Source organism: Sprattus sprattus (genome assembly GCF_963457725.1).
Source record: "Sprattus sprattus genome assembly, chromosome: 9".
Classification (NCBI taxonomy): Eukaryota; Metazoa; Chordata; class Actinopteri; order Clupeiformes; family Clupeidae; genus Sprattus; species Sprattus sprattus.
In genome coordinates this window covers 23,685,685-23,704,775 of record NC_137928.1, presented here as the reverse complement: position 1 = coordinate 23,704,775, position 19,091 = coordinate 23,685,685, and the positions used below count along the sequence as shown (strand labels likewise).

The 19,091-nt window shown below is 41.7% G+C and overlaps 1 protein-coding gene across 2 annotated transcripts; it reads left to right on the top strand.

The window, feature by feature from the left end:
- The first annotated feature begins 856 nt into the window (after window positions 1–856).
- LOC308370081 (ras-related protein Rap-2a) lies at window positions 857–2,930 on the top strand. Of its 2 annotated transcripts, none has more exons than XM_080844645.1 (2): window positions 857–1,663; window positions 1,976–2,930. In XM_080844645.1, exon 1 carries the CDS (start codon window positions 1,079–1,081, stop codon window positions 1,628–1,630), a length of 552 nt encoding a protein of 183 aa, XP_080700771.1. In that variant the 5' UTR covers window positions 857–1,078; the 3' UTR covers window positions 1,631–1,663; window positions 1,976–2,930. The 2 variants fall into 2 exon arrangements, with proteins under 2 accessions (XP_080700771.1, XP_080700770.1); XM_080844644.1 differs by having other exon boundaries at window positions 1,966–2,930.
- Window positions 2,931–19,091: the final 16,161 nt, after the last annotated feature.

Sequence of the window (19,091 nt, the reverse complement as noted above, 5' to 3'; positions counted from 1 at the left end):
TGTGTGTGTGTGTGTGTGTGTGTGTTTGTGTGTGTGTGTGTGTGTGTGTGTGTGTGTGTGTGTGTGTGTGTGTGTGTGTGTGTGTGTGTGTGTGTGTGTGTGTGTGTGTGTGTGTGTGTGTGTGTGTTTGTGTCTGCATGTGTGATGACTGATTCAATCAAAAAGGTAATGGTAAGGTGCTGGCATCATATGATTAATTCCAGTGGGCTGGTATTTGATGATCAACGCTGATCAATACTCTCAGCACACCTATTAGGTAACTTCTGGGCAGGAAGTTAGTCAGGCTTACATAATCATACATGTCAAGAAGAATTCTACATCAGTTTGATCTTGCAAAATGTCTAAACTGATTTGAATTGAACATGTAGGCATATGCCATATTGGAAATGTTGAATCAGATTGGGATTTATTAGAAATAACTATGTTAATGAAAAACATGGCTTCAAAACCAATATATTTGTATTAAATAATAAACTAGACTGCAATTCTGATAAGTGCAGAAGTTGGAAGCAAATTGCCTACTACCCATGTTATAGAACTTTGGATTTAGAACCGAGTTTTTTCAAATAAAAAACTTTGTTAGACAAACTTTTAAAACATATCAACCATTTTATTGCAATGCCGCTGATTACTCAGCTTTAGTGTGGGTTAGGTTTAGGCCTATCCCTTTGATATTTAGTTAACCGATAAGGAACTCGCGATGACCTAATGACTGCCCCTTTAAGAAATGGACTGCGCCTTTAAGAAAAGCCAGCCAACTGTCTGCGCTGGTGACGTGAAGTCGCTGCGCGTTGTAGAGAGTGGGCAGGAAGAGAGTGTGAGAGCGCATTGATTACTCTTTGAACAGAAACGGTGCACAGGGTCCGGCAGGGTGTATCATGTCACGTTGCTAATGCTGTGGCACGGTCGAAATCAACCCAACACCGTCCCTAAACACCGAGCGTGCACGTTCCCCACCCGAATCGAAAGATTTGGGTTGAAACCTGTGAGCGCAAGAGCGGCGCTGTGTGCCGTTTGAACAGCAGGGCGAACAGCGGGTGGAAAGCGCGTTCGAGTGGAAGGCAGGGAACGAGGAGCCATGAGAGAATACAAAGTAGTCGTGCTGGGCTCTGGTGGTGTCGGGAAATCAGCAATTACTGTTCAGTTTGTCACTGGGTCTTTTATCGAGAAATACGACCCTACAATAGAGGATTTCTATAGAAAAGAAATCGAAGTTGACTCGTCGCCCTCAGTGTTGGAAATCCTGGACACGGCGGGGACAGAACAGTTTGCATCGATGCGAGATCTGTATATCAAAAACGGGCAGGGATTCATATTGGTGTACAGTCTGGTTAACCAACAGAGCTTCCAGGATATCAAACCGATGAGGGATCAGATTATTCGTGTCAAAAGGTACGAGAGGGTGCCCATGATCTTGGTTGGGAACAAGGTGGATTTGGAAGGCGAGCGAGAGGTCTCTTCCGGGGAAGGCAAAGCCCTGGCGGATGAGTGGAACTGTCCGTTTATGGAAACTTCAGCCAAAAATAAAGGCTCGGTCGACGAACTGTTCGCGGAGATTGTCAGACAAATGAACTATGCTTCTACTCCAAATGGGGACGACCAATGCTGCTCATCGTGTGTTATTCTTTAGATGGAAATTCACTATATTTTTAAGTTTGCAATGGTGAGTGTGCAACTTGTAATATATGACAAAATATGACTGAACAGACCAAAATGTTAGAGACCAGTTGAGCTTGAAGACATAGACATGCAGGCCTACGTCAGTGTCATCAGAATTGGAATGTGTCCTGTCATGTCTTTCAAAACAAAATTCAAACAACTGTTTACATGATAGAATACTTGAATGTTCTGGAATATAGATATAACATTAACAGCCGACACTTGGTCATAAACATGGTCGCCTAGCTGATTGTTGTTGTGAGACTACTATTTCATCGGGTATTTTTTTTTTTTTTTTTTTGGAAGTGTGTTGCAGGAATTCTAACCGTTGAGCTCTACGTGTCTCTCCCTGACATTGGAAGGAGCACAAATTCCGTTAGGGAGGTGAGACCATCGCAGGAGTTCAGTCTTGAGGATTTCTGTTTGGAGTACCCCCAATCCATGCAGCTCGAAGTCTACACCATTGAAGTAAACAAAGTGGCTGAACTGAGCTCTCCGCCCGTCTCAGTCTGCACTCCAAACTGGAACTTTTAACCTATGACGGATGGTGACGGAGTTGGACATAACCACGAAAGTTTTCCTCATACGAGGAAGGAATAAGTAGTGATTAAGTGCCGCGCATGACTTGGGTTGAACAGTCTAAACTTGCCCTCTCCCCCCGCTATGTAAAGCTCTACTCTTGGATTTTTGACGGAAACGTCAATTCGTTGAAACCACTTTTTTCAGCCAGTGCCACCCCCATTTTTCTCAGCGTAAATGAAGACTTGACTGGAGTGACGTGGGACGTCAGCGTTGCGTTCTCACGTCGAGTGCCTTCCAAAAATCAGCTATTCCCGTTCAGTGCCAATTTAAGGGCGTACAAGAATCTCATTTTAATGGCAATCCCCAGAAGTACTTAAATGTAACACTTGGTTATCCTTTGGGGGTCAAAAAGACACAGCAGCCCATTTGTTAAACGAATTGCAGTTTTCTTCTTTCACCTACAATCTTTTAATTTGGCCTTATTGGTTTTTTAAAGGTTGGTTATAGCCTAGATATGGCCAGATTTAATTTGAAACACAGGTACTGAAAATCAACCAGTTTACTCAACAAAACCTCCTCATTTAAGTCAAAGATTTTTATGTTTTGTTTCTGTTTTTGTTTTAACAAGAAATGTGATGTAACATTGCAATTCTAATATGATTGTAAGTTTAATTTCGGATCAGCTTTTTAACAGCTGTCTGTGTTTAAAGACTTTTAATACAAATTGCATTTGTATAAAAACCAGCATACCTGTGGTTGATGTCTGTTTTCATAATGATTTCATACACAGAGTGTGTATATATTGGGCACTGAGGTTAAAGACAATTCTGGTAATGATATTTTGCGGCAGGGTAAAATGCAAATAGATAACGAGAAGGGCACATATATGGCTCTGCCCTGATTCTAATGATGCTGGAAAATACTTTATTAAGAAGTAGATTTGGAACAGGTACCTCAATGGTTTAATATTTGCTGTATGTATGCCATGTGACTAGCGCAGGCATTTGGATGAAGGATTTATGTTCACATACCACTCTGCTGGTCTAGTTTGTATGAATGACCCAGAAATGAAAGGCTTTTGAGTATCCAGCCCAGTAACCATAAGACTTTTTCTCCATGGACAGCTTATCTCACCAGTTTATATGTAGAGAGACATTGGATGGTGCTTTGGGGGGAATTTGCTAAGTTGTGATTGAATGAATGTGACTATCCCTCTGTTAAGGCATGACAACATTTCCACTCTTGTAAAAATGATGAGGTATATATGATTTCAAGAAAAAGCTGTGCGGTAATTACCAACTTAAAATGTGATGCTTTATAATGCAGTACTCTGCAGATCACTGTTTATCTGCTGCACTCTTCCTGACTCTAGGGAGGGACTAGTTACTTGGTGTAGGCCTTATGTTGTATACATGGGATGTGTATGCTTTTGGGATGTTAAAGTTTGCTGAGCCAGGGAGACATCTCTTATGTCATTGTTATTCTACTGTACATGAAGGACATTGGCTGTTACACCCGCAGACATTGCTGAGGCAGTACCCACTGTATTCGAATTGAGACAACTAGTTCCTTAACAGGATGTATTGCATCACAGTCAGATTGTGTGGGTGGTGTGTGAGTGTGTTCGTGTTTGCACTTGTATCTGCACTCTTTCCTAACAGGCCTAATCACTGTCTAGTCTTTGCACAGAATTAAAGGGTTTTCTCTCTTGCAAGCTGTCTGCTGCCATCACAGGGTACTTCTGGGATATTTCTTTTTAAGTCCTCAAAGACTAGAATGTTGACTCCTGGAGTCAGACTTGCAGTTGCTAGTCATATCATAACATGGTCTCAGTGTATGTTCTGTCTGTGAGAGGACCTGTCGTGACCTCCTGTCTTGGCTCTCTAATTTTTAGTTACTTTTTTATGAATGTGTGGCAGTGGTAGAGTACCAAATGAAAGCAGAACAGGCACCCTGAACTCTAGGTTAGGCCAGTGTTTGATGGAATGAGTTTAGGCGTGTTTGGTAAACATGTGAAAAGGGTTAGGAGAGGCGTGTGTGTATAGACTTGTGATTGTCAAGTCAAGTCAAGTGTACTTTATTGTCAAAAATCTATGTAACAGGGTTAGCACAGAAGTTTGAAATTGCGTTTGACCAGTCTCCAATTTGCAGTTTAAAACATTTAAATAAGACATTGACAAAATCTCTCTCACACACAGACTCTCACTCACACACATACACACACACACACACATACACACACACACACATAGCAGCAGAAGTACAATCAGTGGTCATAAGGTGCAACAGTAAAGTAAAGTGCCAGTGGCATGGTGAAGTGACTATGGAATGTTCATGTGGTTTTCTTCAGTGTGTTGATGAGTCTGATGGCTTGTGGAAAGAAGCTGTTACTCAGTCTGCTTGTGCGGGCCCGCAGGTTGCGGTACCGCTTCCCTGATGGTAGAAGGGAGAACAGACTGTGTGCTGGATGAGTTGTGTCTTTGATGATGTTCATTGCCCGCTTGGAACAGTGTGAAGTGTACAGTTCCTGAATGGGTGGTAGGGATGACCTGATGATCTTTTCTGCTGTCCTCACCACCCTCTGCAGTGCCTTCTTGTCTGCAGCTAGACAGCTGCCGTGCCAGACAGAGACGTTGCTGGTCAGGATGCTCTCAATAGCACCTCTGAAGAAGATAGTATGTGTAGATAGATGATAGATGTGTAGTCTTGTTTTGACAGAACACCGAATACATGGTCCCATTTTAAGGGTACTATTCTTGAAAATGCCAATGCCCATGACAAAGAGCTGCCCATTTATGCATTTTTGGATGGAGACAGGTATGGAGCAGCCTGCTTTGTTGTAGTTACGTGGGCCTAGCCAGATCGACAAGACCTCAGGGCTGCTTTGACTTTGTGCACTGGGAATACCCCAGAATTCCAGTCATTTTTGTAATTCCTGGCCCTCCATTGCCCGGGCTTGTCTGAGCTGCAGACCTCACTTTTGGAAAAGGGCTTGTCCAAACACAATCCAGGCACTGCCCGTCCCAAGATGTGTGTGCCTCTCCTGGAAATCTACCCTGCTGTTTGCCAATAGTCTACATAGCTCTGGAATATTTTCTGTGCTGGTAATATATCAATGCTCAAAGAAGTGATGGCTCTCGATTAAGCTGTTTTGAGAGTAAACAGTATGAAATGGTGTTAGTACAGTAAATCATATGTTCAGGGTAGTATGTGGGTAATGATGTGTCAGGTCTGAATAATCAGATATGTCTGATTTGCTGATCTACACTAGGTACATGTGTAGTGCAGTGTAGGAATGTGTTGTGGTGGTGTCCTGGGCAGCATGTCTTCATACTGAGCTTTGTAAGAAATGAAATACACAAGTATATAAACATCTCTATGTTGATCTCAGAAGTAAAGATATGGCCGCCTCTCTGATTTAAAGGTAAAGATAAAGCACCTTAATTTAGCAGGTGCTTTTTTCCAAAGTGACGTAGATTTGCACATTGTAACAGCAAAAACATGGTGGGTAAACAAAATTTGAGTAACTTGTATCACTCCAGAGAAAAGAGACTTAAAGATTTATATTTATGACCAATAAAAGGCATTTTCAGTGAAATATGTAGAATCTGCTAGGAATGCTGATGGGTTCTTTCTCACTGTTCCACCACAATACATAATATGCATGTTTCTGCGGTGCGTTTACTTGGTGGGAGTGTTTAAGGTGTCACATAGATCACCATGGATACCTCAACAGTCTCTTGAGGTGTAGTCATGTCAGGCATTGTTATCCGACAATATTTTGTAACATGCAAAATTGCTAGTGATTTTTCCAGCTCTTCCTCCATGGATTTGTGAAAGGAGACTTAAAAGGCTGCTATTTATTGCTGCCTGTTCTGAGAAAATATTGAATTGGTTGACCATATTCCTCTTCTAAACTTACTTTCAGCAAGGGCCTCTACCTCACAACTGTTTGGGATTAAACCTCGATGTGTCTGTATGGCTGTATAGAGTATAGGCCCAGAGTTCGGGGCAGCATGTAGAGAAAACTTATTTGGCAGAAATCAATGCTTCACCTCTGTGCTGCTGTTGCTATTATTGCTTTAGCCGTTGGCATTTAGTAGTGACTGTGAAAAACCAGAGAGGAAGTTTGGTGTGATTTGTCATCTCATTCACTTTGCTCACCTTCCTTACTAGTGTGTAAAGGGTCTAGAGACAATGTGTCCACTGGACCTTTATGTAATTCTGCCAATATAGAGGGAGGTTGTGAAGACTATCTTTTCCTCTCAGTCCTTTAGGCTGACTGCCTCTTCTTTCCCACAATGACCTCTTCTCTTAACCACTCAAACTAAAGTGTAGGCTTTAATGCAGCATCTCTTGTGATAACAGCCATATTTAGCTGAGCGTTACTTGAGACTGACAAAAATGTGCCGTATTGAGCAACTTGTGTTTTATAACGGTGTTCCCAACTACAAGTTTGGAAAAATGGTGGAAACTTTTGACGGCGTTTATCAGCATCTCAAAATGAGACGTGTAAATGAATGTGGCCACTGCATGTCCGCGTATTTGTGTCCACATTGTCCATAACATTGCTTCTTCTGGTGACTGGACATAGGCAAAGACAGTATTCTGCACACTAATACAGGAGCATGGAGCACCGCTGTTAAGAAATGGGCACCTTCTTTTCCTTTAATAGCCTTATACGTATGTCAGATGATGGCTTACTGTAATGTTGTTACCTTGTTAAGCATGTGAATGATTCATACTTGTTTATAGCATTGCTTAAGAGATGTTTTGCTACTTTGTTTTTGTAAAGATATTGCATTGACCTGACATGCAAGCACCAGTTGCATCTGAAATTCAGTCAGGCAAGTAGTGATGTAGCTTTTGGTTCAAAAGTTGTTTACCAAGTGATTTCCATAAGTGTCTTTGTTTTCCTAAATACAGTCCTCAGAGCTCTCAACCGCAGTGTCCTGATATCAGTTATCAGTTTCTCCTTTTCGAAGTAATACACTGTGGAGGAAAAAGTTCATTGTTTGTTTGAGGATGGACATATTTGCGAGAAAGAAGGGGTGTGGCAGACAAAACAACTCTGACTCATCAGCCAAACCTTCGAGTGAACCTTGTCTGGAGAAACTGAAGAGTCACATAATCATGCCTCAACAGGAAGTAAACACATGACCAAACATGCACTGATAAACAGAACGTAGGACGGAACAAGCTACCATTAGTCATTAAGCCTAGTTTGACCGAAACTCCAAAACGAAATGTACTGTGACTATGTATTGCAAATATGCAAGTACGTGCATACGATTTTACATGCATTTCTACATCTGAATTTAAGTCAGACTGAGAATAGATTTATTTCCTGGATTAAACAGGAGGTGCCTTCCTTTAAACAAAGTTAGGAAAATCCTGTTCATTCTTGATCCTTGTGGAACTTCAGTTGTCAGCTGAATGTTAGGCTGTGAGAGGGCTGGTATTGTGTTTTGAGGGGATAGGCTTCACATTAATTGTTTGTATTAGTGTGAGTGTGTGTGTGTACACATATGTAAGCTTTTGGAGTCTTGTGTCTGTAGAGGCCTTCTGTAGAACACTGGTCAGGAAGGAAGGGTGGTTCCATTTCAGACTTCCTGTCTTGCTTTCTGAAAGTGTTACATTCTACCTCTTTTCTCTAGGCCTTGCTTGCCACACAGCTAGATCTCAAAATATATTTTATTGTTCTGCATTTCGGATGCTGAAGGTGTTGTAAATAGGGCCATCATTAACTGGTTCTTTGAACTAGCTGTGACTGAGTACAGGGTTTTTGACAACTGCAACCGCAAGAAATGTATATCTGTACTGTAAGGTAAATTAATAAATAGTAATGTATGTATTAGATCTAAGACTACATTTGGGTAATTAGCTGAGCTGATTTCAAAGTAAAACATCCTTTTATGCAGCCAAATGGATCACCATTTTTGGATGAAGTGTCCGACACATTGTGGGCTAATGCTTGTGAGAACGAACTCAGCAGGATTAAAGGTAGAGGAGTGGGATGGCTTGCTTGATAGCCTTCCTAAGTCAGGATGATGATGATGCCGTCAGAAGGTAATGGGTGGGTGTACCATATGACGCTTCAGGCTAAGTGTCCATATAGTGTTTTTCTTCTGAGCGCAAGCATCTTTAAAAAAAAAAAAAAAAAAATGTTCCCAATGAGGAGAGTGCGTATGTGGCTGTCTAGAGAACAGGCGCTGCACATAGAGTCTTTCCTCCAGAGTGCTCTGCCTTTTTTGTAAAGCTAATGGTTGATTCGCACCTCTAACAGCGTTCTTCTCTGCACCCATTTCTCCTCGTCATGCACAGACTCAGGAGTGGCTCTCAGAGTTTTGACTCTTGACCATATGGGCTCTGAGGGACTTAGCTTCCCTGCTGTTGCCGCCCGACAGCCCCAACCCCTCAGTCATCCTCAGGGGCCTGGTGCGAGGGGGAGGAGGGAAGGAGATGGAGGGTTGCTGGCTCTTGAAGTGTACAGGCGTAGTTGATCTGGGTTGCCTCTGAGCATGAGTTTGTGTGATTTGCTCTGAGCTTTTAGGTTGGCATCTAGTATATTCTTCATGACATGTTTTCAGACATGTTGGGAGACATAGATATTGTAGCGTTTGTTTATGAAGTGAATGAGGTTGTTTTTTTGTAACCATGACTGCTTGAAGAGGTCTTTTTGTGATAGGGAAGATGCACTCTGTGTGTATGTGTATATGAATCCAAGCCCGAGGTGCTGTCGATAGTGATGTGAGGGGCATAGTAGTCTGGAACAGATGGCCCTCCTGTGATCTCTTCAGAACCAAGCAAGACGATTTGGGTGGAGGAATTTCTGCTTAACGTACCTACCGTCTTATGCTGATTAAGGAAATCCAGATTTCCTTGATGTATGTTTGTGGTGTTAAATAATATGTGCTTGTGTCTGAGTGAAATCGTATAGTTAGCACAGATTTGTCTGGGCTTCTGTGCTGGCAGAACTGTCCTTGAGCTGTTCCTTTGCTTTTTCAAAGTAGCATTATTAGTTGGCATTCATTATCGATGTCTACATGTTTCTTATAACTGCTGTGTTTTGTACATTTACCATGGTATAAGTAAGGTATAACATGGTTATGTTCAAGACTTGTTTAGTGGTGTTTTGTTTTGAACTATGTGGTAATATCTGTGTGAGTTGCCTGTCTGTGGGATTTATCTGTGCCCAGCAGGCAGAGCATGACCATATGGTCCACAGAGAAGAGATTCCTAAAGCGATGTTGTTTAGTTTACCCCTGTCTTAGGCCCAGCAGATCAACCCCTGCCTCACACAGGGATTTGTGCAAGAGCTGCATATGCTGAAGAACCTGCAACAGTCTACCTCCAGCTTTAGAAATGAACCCAGTCATGTATTATCCACAAATTATGCCCACTATACACATACACACATAGAATTGTAAATGCAAGGGCAAGAATTGTCGGTGACTCCATATGTAATGGATGACCAAGTGAGTGACTGAATGAATTAACTCCGTGTCAACCAGCAGAGTCTATCAACAGGCACAGGTTTTGAACATGTCATAGATTGGCAAAGATTTTTGCCAAGTGGCATTTGTATGTAAACAGCAGCAAGCATTGTCAAGTGAGCATTACACCAAGACTCCCTCCTGTCATAGACACCATATAGACAGCTACCAGAGTTAGCACAGGACCTAGGTTTGAACCATTAAATTGTAATTGTGATGGAACTTGAAGAGAACTGTTCTTCCCTTTACCTCAATGCTGAACTTTTATTCTACCCTCTGAACCTTTTTTTTTCTTTTTACCAAAATATTTGATCATTGACACTGCAGCTTATTAAGCATACTTAGGCATGTTGTTATCTACTTGCTATATAACAAACAGGTGTTGAATCTTGACACTGACAAATATTTGAAACACAACTTTAATGTGCTGTCCTACTGAGACGTGTTTCCTAAATACATAGGTTTAACTTCGTACAGAGAATATACAATACTAGAGTGTTTTGCCTTTTTACCTAATATACCATGAGAATAGCAGTGAAGTAACAGAGATGTTTTGATGCTTAGGTTTAGACAGTAGTGTGTGTGTGTGTGTGTGTGTGTGTGTGTGTGTGTGTGTGTGTGTGTGTGTGTGTGTGTGTACCCATCAGAGCACATATGGATTATGTTAGCGCACTCCACCCTTCCCTAAAAAGACATGCCTCTTAACTGGTTCATCATGCCCTGAAGAGCCATCTTCTTCAGAGGAATCCGAGGTAGAGCTATGAAAAGAAAGGGTTAGATTCTGAGTCCTGGGGATTGGCCACAGCGCTTAAATCAACATCTTCCGGCAAACAAAGTTATTCATGATTTATTTGTCAATAATTGGCCCTCCAGGTCTCTCTTGTGGTCAAACTAAACCCTTTTCAAAAATATTTGGTACATACGAGTTCGAGTTGGTATGACTAGGTGATTAAGTTAGAGGTGCGGTCAAAGTGAAACCACAGCTGAGTAACTATACAGGCTTGAGAAACATCTTTGCCACTTAGATCATTTTAACTCTTTGTTTCCTAAGAAGAGGTTGCGCTAGCAGGGCTTTGGCTGACACATGGAGCGCTGAGAGGTGAGGTGGCCTCTGGCTGACTGAGGACTGGGTTTCCCCCTCTGGAGAATTCCAGTCTTACTGATGACCATTGCAACTGATGTCACCACAACTTGAGTTTCCCAGTTAAGGATTGAAAGAGAGGTAGCCAAAAGAGGACGGTCAAGTCTTTGCCAAGTTTGTAGCTGTTGTGAAAACACAGTAACAATTATATATTTTCATGGTTGTATATCAATATACCTCTCTTAGTGTTCATGCCAACCATCACAAGAGCAGCATTGTGTTTGTGTTGCCTTAAGCTATTTAGTCATATTAGTGTGCTTGTAGAGTTGCAGAGGTTTCTTAGTATATCATAGTGTAATTTCCCTTTAAGGTCTTCTGTGGAAGTTGGAGCACCTTGATAGGAACACCAAAAAAAAAAAAAGAGAAAGGCCCAGAAAAGTATCAACATTTTTAGAGCACTAAGAGGTTCCTGTTTGTCTGTTTTTAGATATGTGAGAGGTGATGGAGGAACAAAAGCGACAGTGTTCAATGCAAAATAGCATTCCAGAGGTTTCTTGTTGGTGGTTACCATGGCAACACCACACTCACACCAACATGTATCATTATGACCACCGCTGTGTGCAGGCAGGCACTCATATAGTGTTTCTTGAAGTTTGTTTTCTTCTACCTTTTTTTCAATAATTTCTGGTCTCTAACATCTTAGACTTGGACTTCACTATCCACATGACATTTGGTATGGTTGTAGCCCCACATGACTGCGTTTCCCTTGGTGCTAGTGCCTCCTGAAGTGGGGTAGGGTCAAATCTCCCAAATAGTTTTTGCCAAAATAATTTATGGCAAACTGGCTTCTAGGTGGCGCATTACATTAGCTCATTACGATTTGTTTGTGGAGTGATGCCTCCGAGGGAATAAGGTTCAAAGCAAAAATGAAGCACCTCTTTAACCAGTATCTTGCAATGTAAAGGTTAAAATTTCTCAAAATCATCCATTGGAGGCGCTACAACTGTCACATTTAAATATCTGAAGAACCGCTGAAGCTAAAACTTTGAAATGTTATGTGCTGGCTACATTTACTCACATCTAAAGTTCCATTTTGTTCACTCAACAAAATGGCCTTCAACAGTCAATCAAAATTCAGCACCCAATACATGCCTGTTTGAATGGCCAAACTTATACAATTTTGTAGGCTCATTCACAATGGCATGTAGAAGCTATTTACCCAATTACAGACAAATCAGTCATGTGTCGCAACAACATGCTATATGTTTTCCTCTTACATGGTTTGGTCGATCTTCACAAATGTGTCTTAACTAACTTTACATTTACAAAGTTCATAGGGTCCTTGTTCACCTGTTGAAGTGGTCAAATCAATCAACCCTGCACTAGGGCTAGTTCACACATGCTGCTTGGACCCTGGTGATTGCTGCTTGTGGCTACATTTAAAGTTATTATTATGATATGTGTATACCCTACCCCTATCCTGTTATAAATGGTGACACGCCAAATTAAGCATTAACTCTAAATTTGGTGTTGTTTTCAAACATATTCTTGCCTTCAACTAACAATCCTACATTTTCTATATACAGTAGACAATTATACAATAAAGCTCATATTGTTGTTGTATACATTTAAATTCCCCGAAGGCTCAAATGTATCTGTTATGAAGTCACACTCGCCCTCATATTCAGTAGACAGGTTGCAAAACCGTTGCCAGGTTGCAAAAATCACGTTGGGTACTGCTTGCAACCTATCAGTGTACAACCACCACATCCACAACTGTCTTGGAACAGAAAATATCTTATCTCACTTAATTCTGGCTCATTCTCTCACTTTATGCGTCAGTCACATCACACACCGCTATGCAATACGTCTAGTTTTGTTGAATTGAAGGTTTCTGTACATCTCTCTTTGTGTATAATATATCAAGATAACGTGTAATGCTGCTCTGCAGTGGCGTTGGCATAGCCTAATTGTCCCCCGAGGAGATGCTCACCTCTTGTTGCACAGGAAGTTGACAGCTGATTCATGTCTAATATAGTATCATATGGGCAAAAATTACAGAACAAGCCAGCATACAAATCTGAACAGAAGGGGAGTACCAGTGTTTATTTACCGCGTCAAGTTAGCCAGAACCACCTCTGACCAAATGTGGCGGCCTACTTAAAGTGCTGCAGGTGGTAGTCAAGTAGCTGTTGAATTTCTGCATGATTTAAAGCCTGTCAGATTGAACTTTATTTTATTGTTCAAAGCCTGTAGAATGAATTTTTGTATTTAATGGCAAGATGTAGAGGATTCTTAGCGCAGGCACTGAACTTTGGAACTGGCAGTATGATGAAGTACGATTTAGGCCTAGTCATAGGAAAGAAATGAAGATTATAGTTTACTGATGCTCTTTGTCTCATCTGGCTAAACAAAGCTTTAGAGTACCTGAATGAAGACGTGCAGCTGCAAGTGATGGTCATCCTTCAGAGCCCTGACAGTAAGTAGTGGTAAATTAATAAAGGGGAAATGTTTTTACAATTGGATGATTTGATTCTTTATTCAATCGACACAATGGCTTTTGCTTTATCGTGACAGCTTGTTATTTTTTGATCCCAGAAAAGAAATGTAATCGATTACTAATAAAGTGCACAGCATGGACATACAGTATCAGTCAGAAGTTTGGACACACCTTCTCATTCAATGGTTTTTCTTTATTTTTTATTTTTTTTCTAGTACATTGTAGATTAATACTGAAGACATCAACACTTTGAAATAGAACAATGAAGAATGGAATTATGTAGTTAAAAAAGTGTTTTAAATATGTTTAATATTTTAGATTCTTCAAAGTAGCCACCTTTTGCTCTGATGACAGAATTACACAATTATTGGCACCCCTAGAAAATCCTATAATTAAAATCTAACTGAAGTGTATTAGCAGTCATTTTTTAAATTTTCGAGTTCACCTGTTTGATTAGGAACTCTTAAGTGGTCAAACATGGCTTCCTGCTTCACAGAGGTATAAATATGAGGTGACACAGGCCAAATACCCTTAGTCATTCATCAAGATGGGAAAGACAAAAGAACTCAGTGTCAAAGTGCGCCAAAATGTTATTGAGCTGCTGGAACCCGGATTTAGGGATATAAGAAAATATCTAAACAGTTGGAAATACCCACTTCCACAATCAGGGAAATAGCTAAGAAGTTAAAAGCGACAGGAGATGTAAGGAATCAGCCTGGAAGAGGACCTATCTGTAAATTGACCCCACGCACCGTGAGGAGGATGGTTCGACTGGCAAAAGAATCTCCAAGGATCACAGCTGGATAATTGCAGAGGTTAGTTAAGTCCTAGGGTCGGAAAGTCTCCAGAACTACCATCAGACTGCACCTACATCACCACAAGTTGTTTTTGAGGGTTGTCAGAAAAAAGCCTCTGCTGTCAATCAACAACAAATTAAAGTGCCTACAGTTTGCCAAATGTAAGTCAGACTTTTATATTAGAGTAATATGGTCAGATGAGACCAAAATAAGGCTTCTTGGCAACAAACATCAAAGGTGGGTTTGGCGTAGACAGAAATATAGCCACACAGAAGAGCACCCCATACCCACTTTGAAGTATGGTGGCGGATCTCTGATGTTGGGGGGCTGTTTTTCTTCCAAAGGCCCTCGACATCTTGTTAGGATACCTGGTATCCTGGACTTTATCACATACCAGCAGATATTAAATAAAAACCTAACAGCCCCCCTCTCGGAAGCTTAAAATGGGCCGTGGTTGGACCTCCCAGCAGGACAATAATCCGAAGCACCCTCAAAATCAACACAAAAATGGTTCACCGACAGCAGAATAAAAGCTTTACCATGGCAATCACAGTCCCCAGACCTAAACCCCATAGAACATCTGTGGAAAGAGCTGAAACCTATTGTACCAGCGTTGACCTAAGAATCTGAAGGATCTGGAGAGATACTGTATGTAGGAATGGTCTCAGATCCGTGCCATGTGTTCACCAACCTCATCACGCATTATAGGAGAAGACTTGGAGCTGTTATCTTGGCAAAGGGAGGCTGCTCAAAACATTAAATTAAGGGGTGCCAATAATTGTGGCAGACCTGTTTAGGAGAATAATATTTATTTAATCTAAAAATTAAGTGTTTTCTTTCAATAATCTTATTTCAATGAAAAGGTAAGATTTTTGAGAATATTTTGAGTGAAAGACCAAGAGGATAAACAGCAAACAAATATTTTTTCATAGCCTGTTTTGGTCACATTCACTAAGGGTGCCAATAATTGCGGAGGGCACTGTATGTGTAGATCCATAGTAGATTATCCACTTGAACTGTCCACACCACCCATCCCTCGGCAAAAAAAAGAAAAACTCAGAAATTTCTGATTCCAGGTGACAAAACCAACATGCAATTCTTAAGAAAGTTGCTTTGGGGTTGATAGACAAACATTGTTCCAGTCTGTTTGCATCTTATCTGCACATTACTGTTGTTGTTAACAGATTGTTTGAGAAGTGACAGATGAGAGTATGAGGTGCGTTTGGCAACCAGCAGCCTGACAGGAAGATTTCATAGCTTCAGTGGAAACTGATCTTATCTCAAACAAATGCTTTCGTGAGAGAGGCATCGCTCCCTCTCATTTCCCTGAGACAGTGATTGACACTTTGGTGTGTTGGATCATGTGAATTCTGAGTTAAGCCACACCCATGCATTTCCATGTATTTTTCCCTTTTTCGCTGAGACTCAATATAGTAAAAAAATTCTTTCTCTCTCTGTTTCTCTCTCTCTCGCTTTTCAGCTGCACATTCCTACAGAGTGAATTCATGGCTCATGCCTTTCTCCTGAAGTGTTGTCTGAGGGGAGGGCTTCTTGCAGCTTGTGCATTGACTTGCAGCTGATAAGAAAGGGTAGGGTTGCACGCCTGCAAGCTGATACTATTGTGACCGTTGAAAGGAAGCTGGATTGGCTGTGTTTTTGATGTGTGGGCTTGTGTGTGCTTGTATACTTTCACCGCTTTAGTTTCTTAGCAGGTCAACCAAAAGTGAAAGTATTAGTATCCCTGGTCCTGCCCATAAGCATATTTGGTAACACAGAATTGTGTGGAATTGCTGCCATACATTTGTGTAAGATTGATGCGCTTCAAACTGTTTAACTAGTCTAACTATTCCAGCTCCAGACTTGAGTGTATGATTTTGTGTCTGTAGATGTTTGTTCTTCTGAGAGGCCAGAGGGACTCAGTGGGCAGTGTGGTTGCAGGCCTGCTGCAGCGCGGCCTTGTACCATTGTCCAGGGGTGAATGGAGGCCCTGTTCTTCACACTGCTCCTCTTGGCTCAGTGAGGCTTGGACTGTCTTGTGTTCCTGATCCAACAGAAGAGTAGTTTGCTGTGCTGCTGCTGCTGGCACCCTGGTCACAAACTCTCATTTGTTATGGACAGGCCAACTTCACAGAATCGCTTCTCCACAAGTTCCACAAAGTCTTATTGTCAAAGTGTCATGAGGACAGGAATCGAGAAGACCTCTCAACTTTTGAAATTCAGAAATCATGAGATTAGTGAAGTTAATTTCTGCAATCCACCTCATCAGCTCCTAAACACACACACACACACACACACACACACACACACACACACACACACACACACACACACACACACATACACACACACACACACACACACACACACACACACACACACACACACAAACAAACTGCTGCCCCAGTCAGGCATCCAGTCAGGCATCCAGTCAGGCATCCAGTCAGTCGTGAGAGTTGTGAGCTGTTAGGTTTTTGGGAGGTCATGCAGAGGGAGAGAGCAGCCATCACACTTAACCTTAAACCGATTGAGGCTGAGGCACCTCTTATTGAAGATTATCTGATCGTAATGTAAGGTTATGAATGATCAAGAATTTGTTTTCAAATGTTTGGCAAATTGTATGTACACAGTAAGAAATAAAGGATAAATGACACACAGACACAAACACACAAGGGCTTTGAATGCTAGTGAATATGAGGTTCCGTTGTTAGAGAACACAATCATTCTTACAGTCTAAGAATCTGCAATCTACTCTCTCATCACTAAAGAACGTATCTCTTGCTCCAAACATCAACCTAAGCAGTCGTGGCCTCTCCAGCCATCTGTTATTATCAGTGACTCCGTTCTACTTTAATGCTAATGTTATGACTTTAAAAATAATCCTGGCCCTAGACGTATCATTTCTTCTGGGTGTACCACTTTCTAGACCCTGCTACACAGAGAAATACAAGTTTTATTGAGGAATCAATAACATGTATTCTTTCCCTTGGGCAGGTAAGATGTTTGTTGTGGATCAGCTGCACCCTCTACATTCCCTACCCCTCAGGTGGTCAGTGTGTGGGAGTCGTTGATCTTTCAGAGAGGCCTGGAAGGATTAAGGCTACACTTCACCCAGATGAAGCTAGCGTGCAGATCTTGAGAGCACTTTGAAACCCACACACACACACACACACAGACATACTTATTTCTCTGGCTCTGAAATTCCTGTAACATCCCAAAGATATGTTGAAACATCATAATTTCTCAAAGCACTCAAAAAACTCACACACATACTTCCATGAAAGGTGATCAGTGACGCTCAAATGCTTTATGTGAATTTGAGAAAAGAAGTCTAATTCACATGAGAGTGTGAGGATATAACACTACGAATATATGGACAATAATCCCCTTTTCATTGATATCGGTCTCTTTGTCATCTCCCACTCTCCCTGCAAAACATTGTTTCACTGATTTGTATTTGAAGAGCTTCATCTTTCCCACCTATCAGGAGTGACAGTCTCATTTCTCTTGGCTCTGAGTGTGTGGGTGTGTGTAAATGAACAGAGCTGGTATGTATCAGCCCTCTTTTCTATCACCTTCTCTCTCCCTCTCTCTCTCAATGCTCAGTTCAGAAGACTTCACCTCGATTCCCATCAAGATTTGATGGTCTATCACACGGAAAGATGAGCAGTAGGCCATCTGTCAGTGTCGGTAGGCAGACCAGAAGAATTCTGACACAGAAAGTAGAGATTTATGATGTGACCGATGGGTAGGTGTCTGTCAACTCTTTTGCATTGATTCCCTGAGCACCAATAAAATGTATTGGACTTCACTGTGCTTTCTATGACCTGAACCCACTGCACCACAGTCAGTACCAGTAGCAACTGACATGTTCTGGAAGTGCTTGTTGAATTTTTACAGATTTTAAGCTCACCATGTAGAGGTCGGTATTTTGCACAACTGACCAAAGTGTAGGGGTGAATGCTCTATTCTGTAAAGCATGTCAGGGATGTGATTCATATGAGCGTTTCAGTTAGTCATACTTTGGACTAAATGATGGCTCGGAAGTCAGACCTGTCACAATGTTCAAATGAGATCCAGCATCTAAAGGTCAATTCTGGAGGTATAAATGGACCTGGTGTACTGCTGTGCTGAATTTACTTTGGGTCTCCTCTTTTCTTATCCTCTCATGCCATGTCAGTACTGGATTACAAGTGTTCATTGTATATTGGATCTGCACAGAAATATATGTTGCAGCATCTGCATCAAACAGCTGAAAGGAAAGACTGTCAGGTAAAGCAACAGAAGTGTGCAGTTCTGCAGGCATAAGAGGAGAGTAGAGGTTGGGGTTTGAGTGTGTGAGTGAGTAAGTGAGGGTGCAGAGAAGTGTATGCTCATGTAAGCTCAGCTGGGCTGCCAATCCATCAGCTGCACTCTGGTTTGTCTGAGGACGAGAGCCCGAAGGGGCGACAGAAGCTGCACTGGTGTGGGAGGAATCCAGCAGAGAGAAGGAGAGAGAGAGAGAGAGAAGGAGAGCGTTGCCGGGCGCGCTCAGTGCTGTAGTGTGAGTCAGCACAGGGGGCGTATGAGTGGATGTGAAGTGTGTGTGGAGCTGGGGGAGGAAGCTGCACTGCAGTGTATGGCTGGGAGGGATCTGGGAGTCAACTGCACAGGGGTGTTAAGGGTGTGTGTTTTCTAGATTCCTGTGCCAACAGGCATGTGATGTATGATGAAAGCTGGAGAAGCACATGTTCGGGCACATATTTACACACACACACACACACACACACACACACACACACACACACACACACACACACACACACACACACACACACACACAAAGAGAGAGAGAAACATCCGATGTTTATACTTGAGTATGCCCACTTTATGTTTTTCCATACCGAGTAACAGAGTCAAAGTGGTCAACTAAAAAAATAATGCTTTTAATATGGCTTTTAGAAGTCTTCTGTTGCTTCACTTTTGTCTCTTGTTCCGGTTCTATGAATGATAGTCCTGTAATACTACCAGTGGTAATTCACCTTGGATACAAAATCTAA

Excerpts from the sequence above, each read along its gene's own strand:
- LOC308370081 (XM_080844645.1), top strand. The coding sequence starts at position 1,079 with ATGAGAGAATACAAAGTAGTCGTGCTGGGCTCTGGTGGTGTCGGGAAA.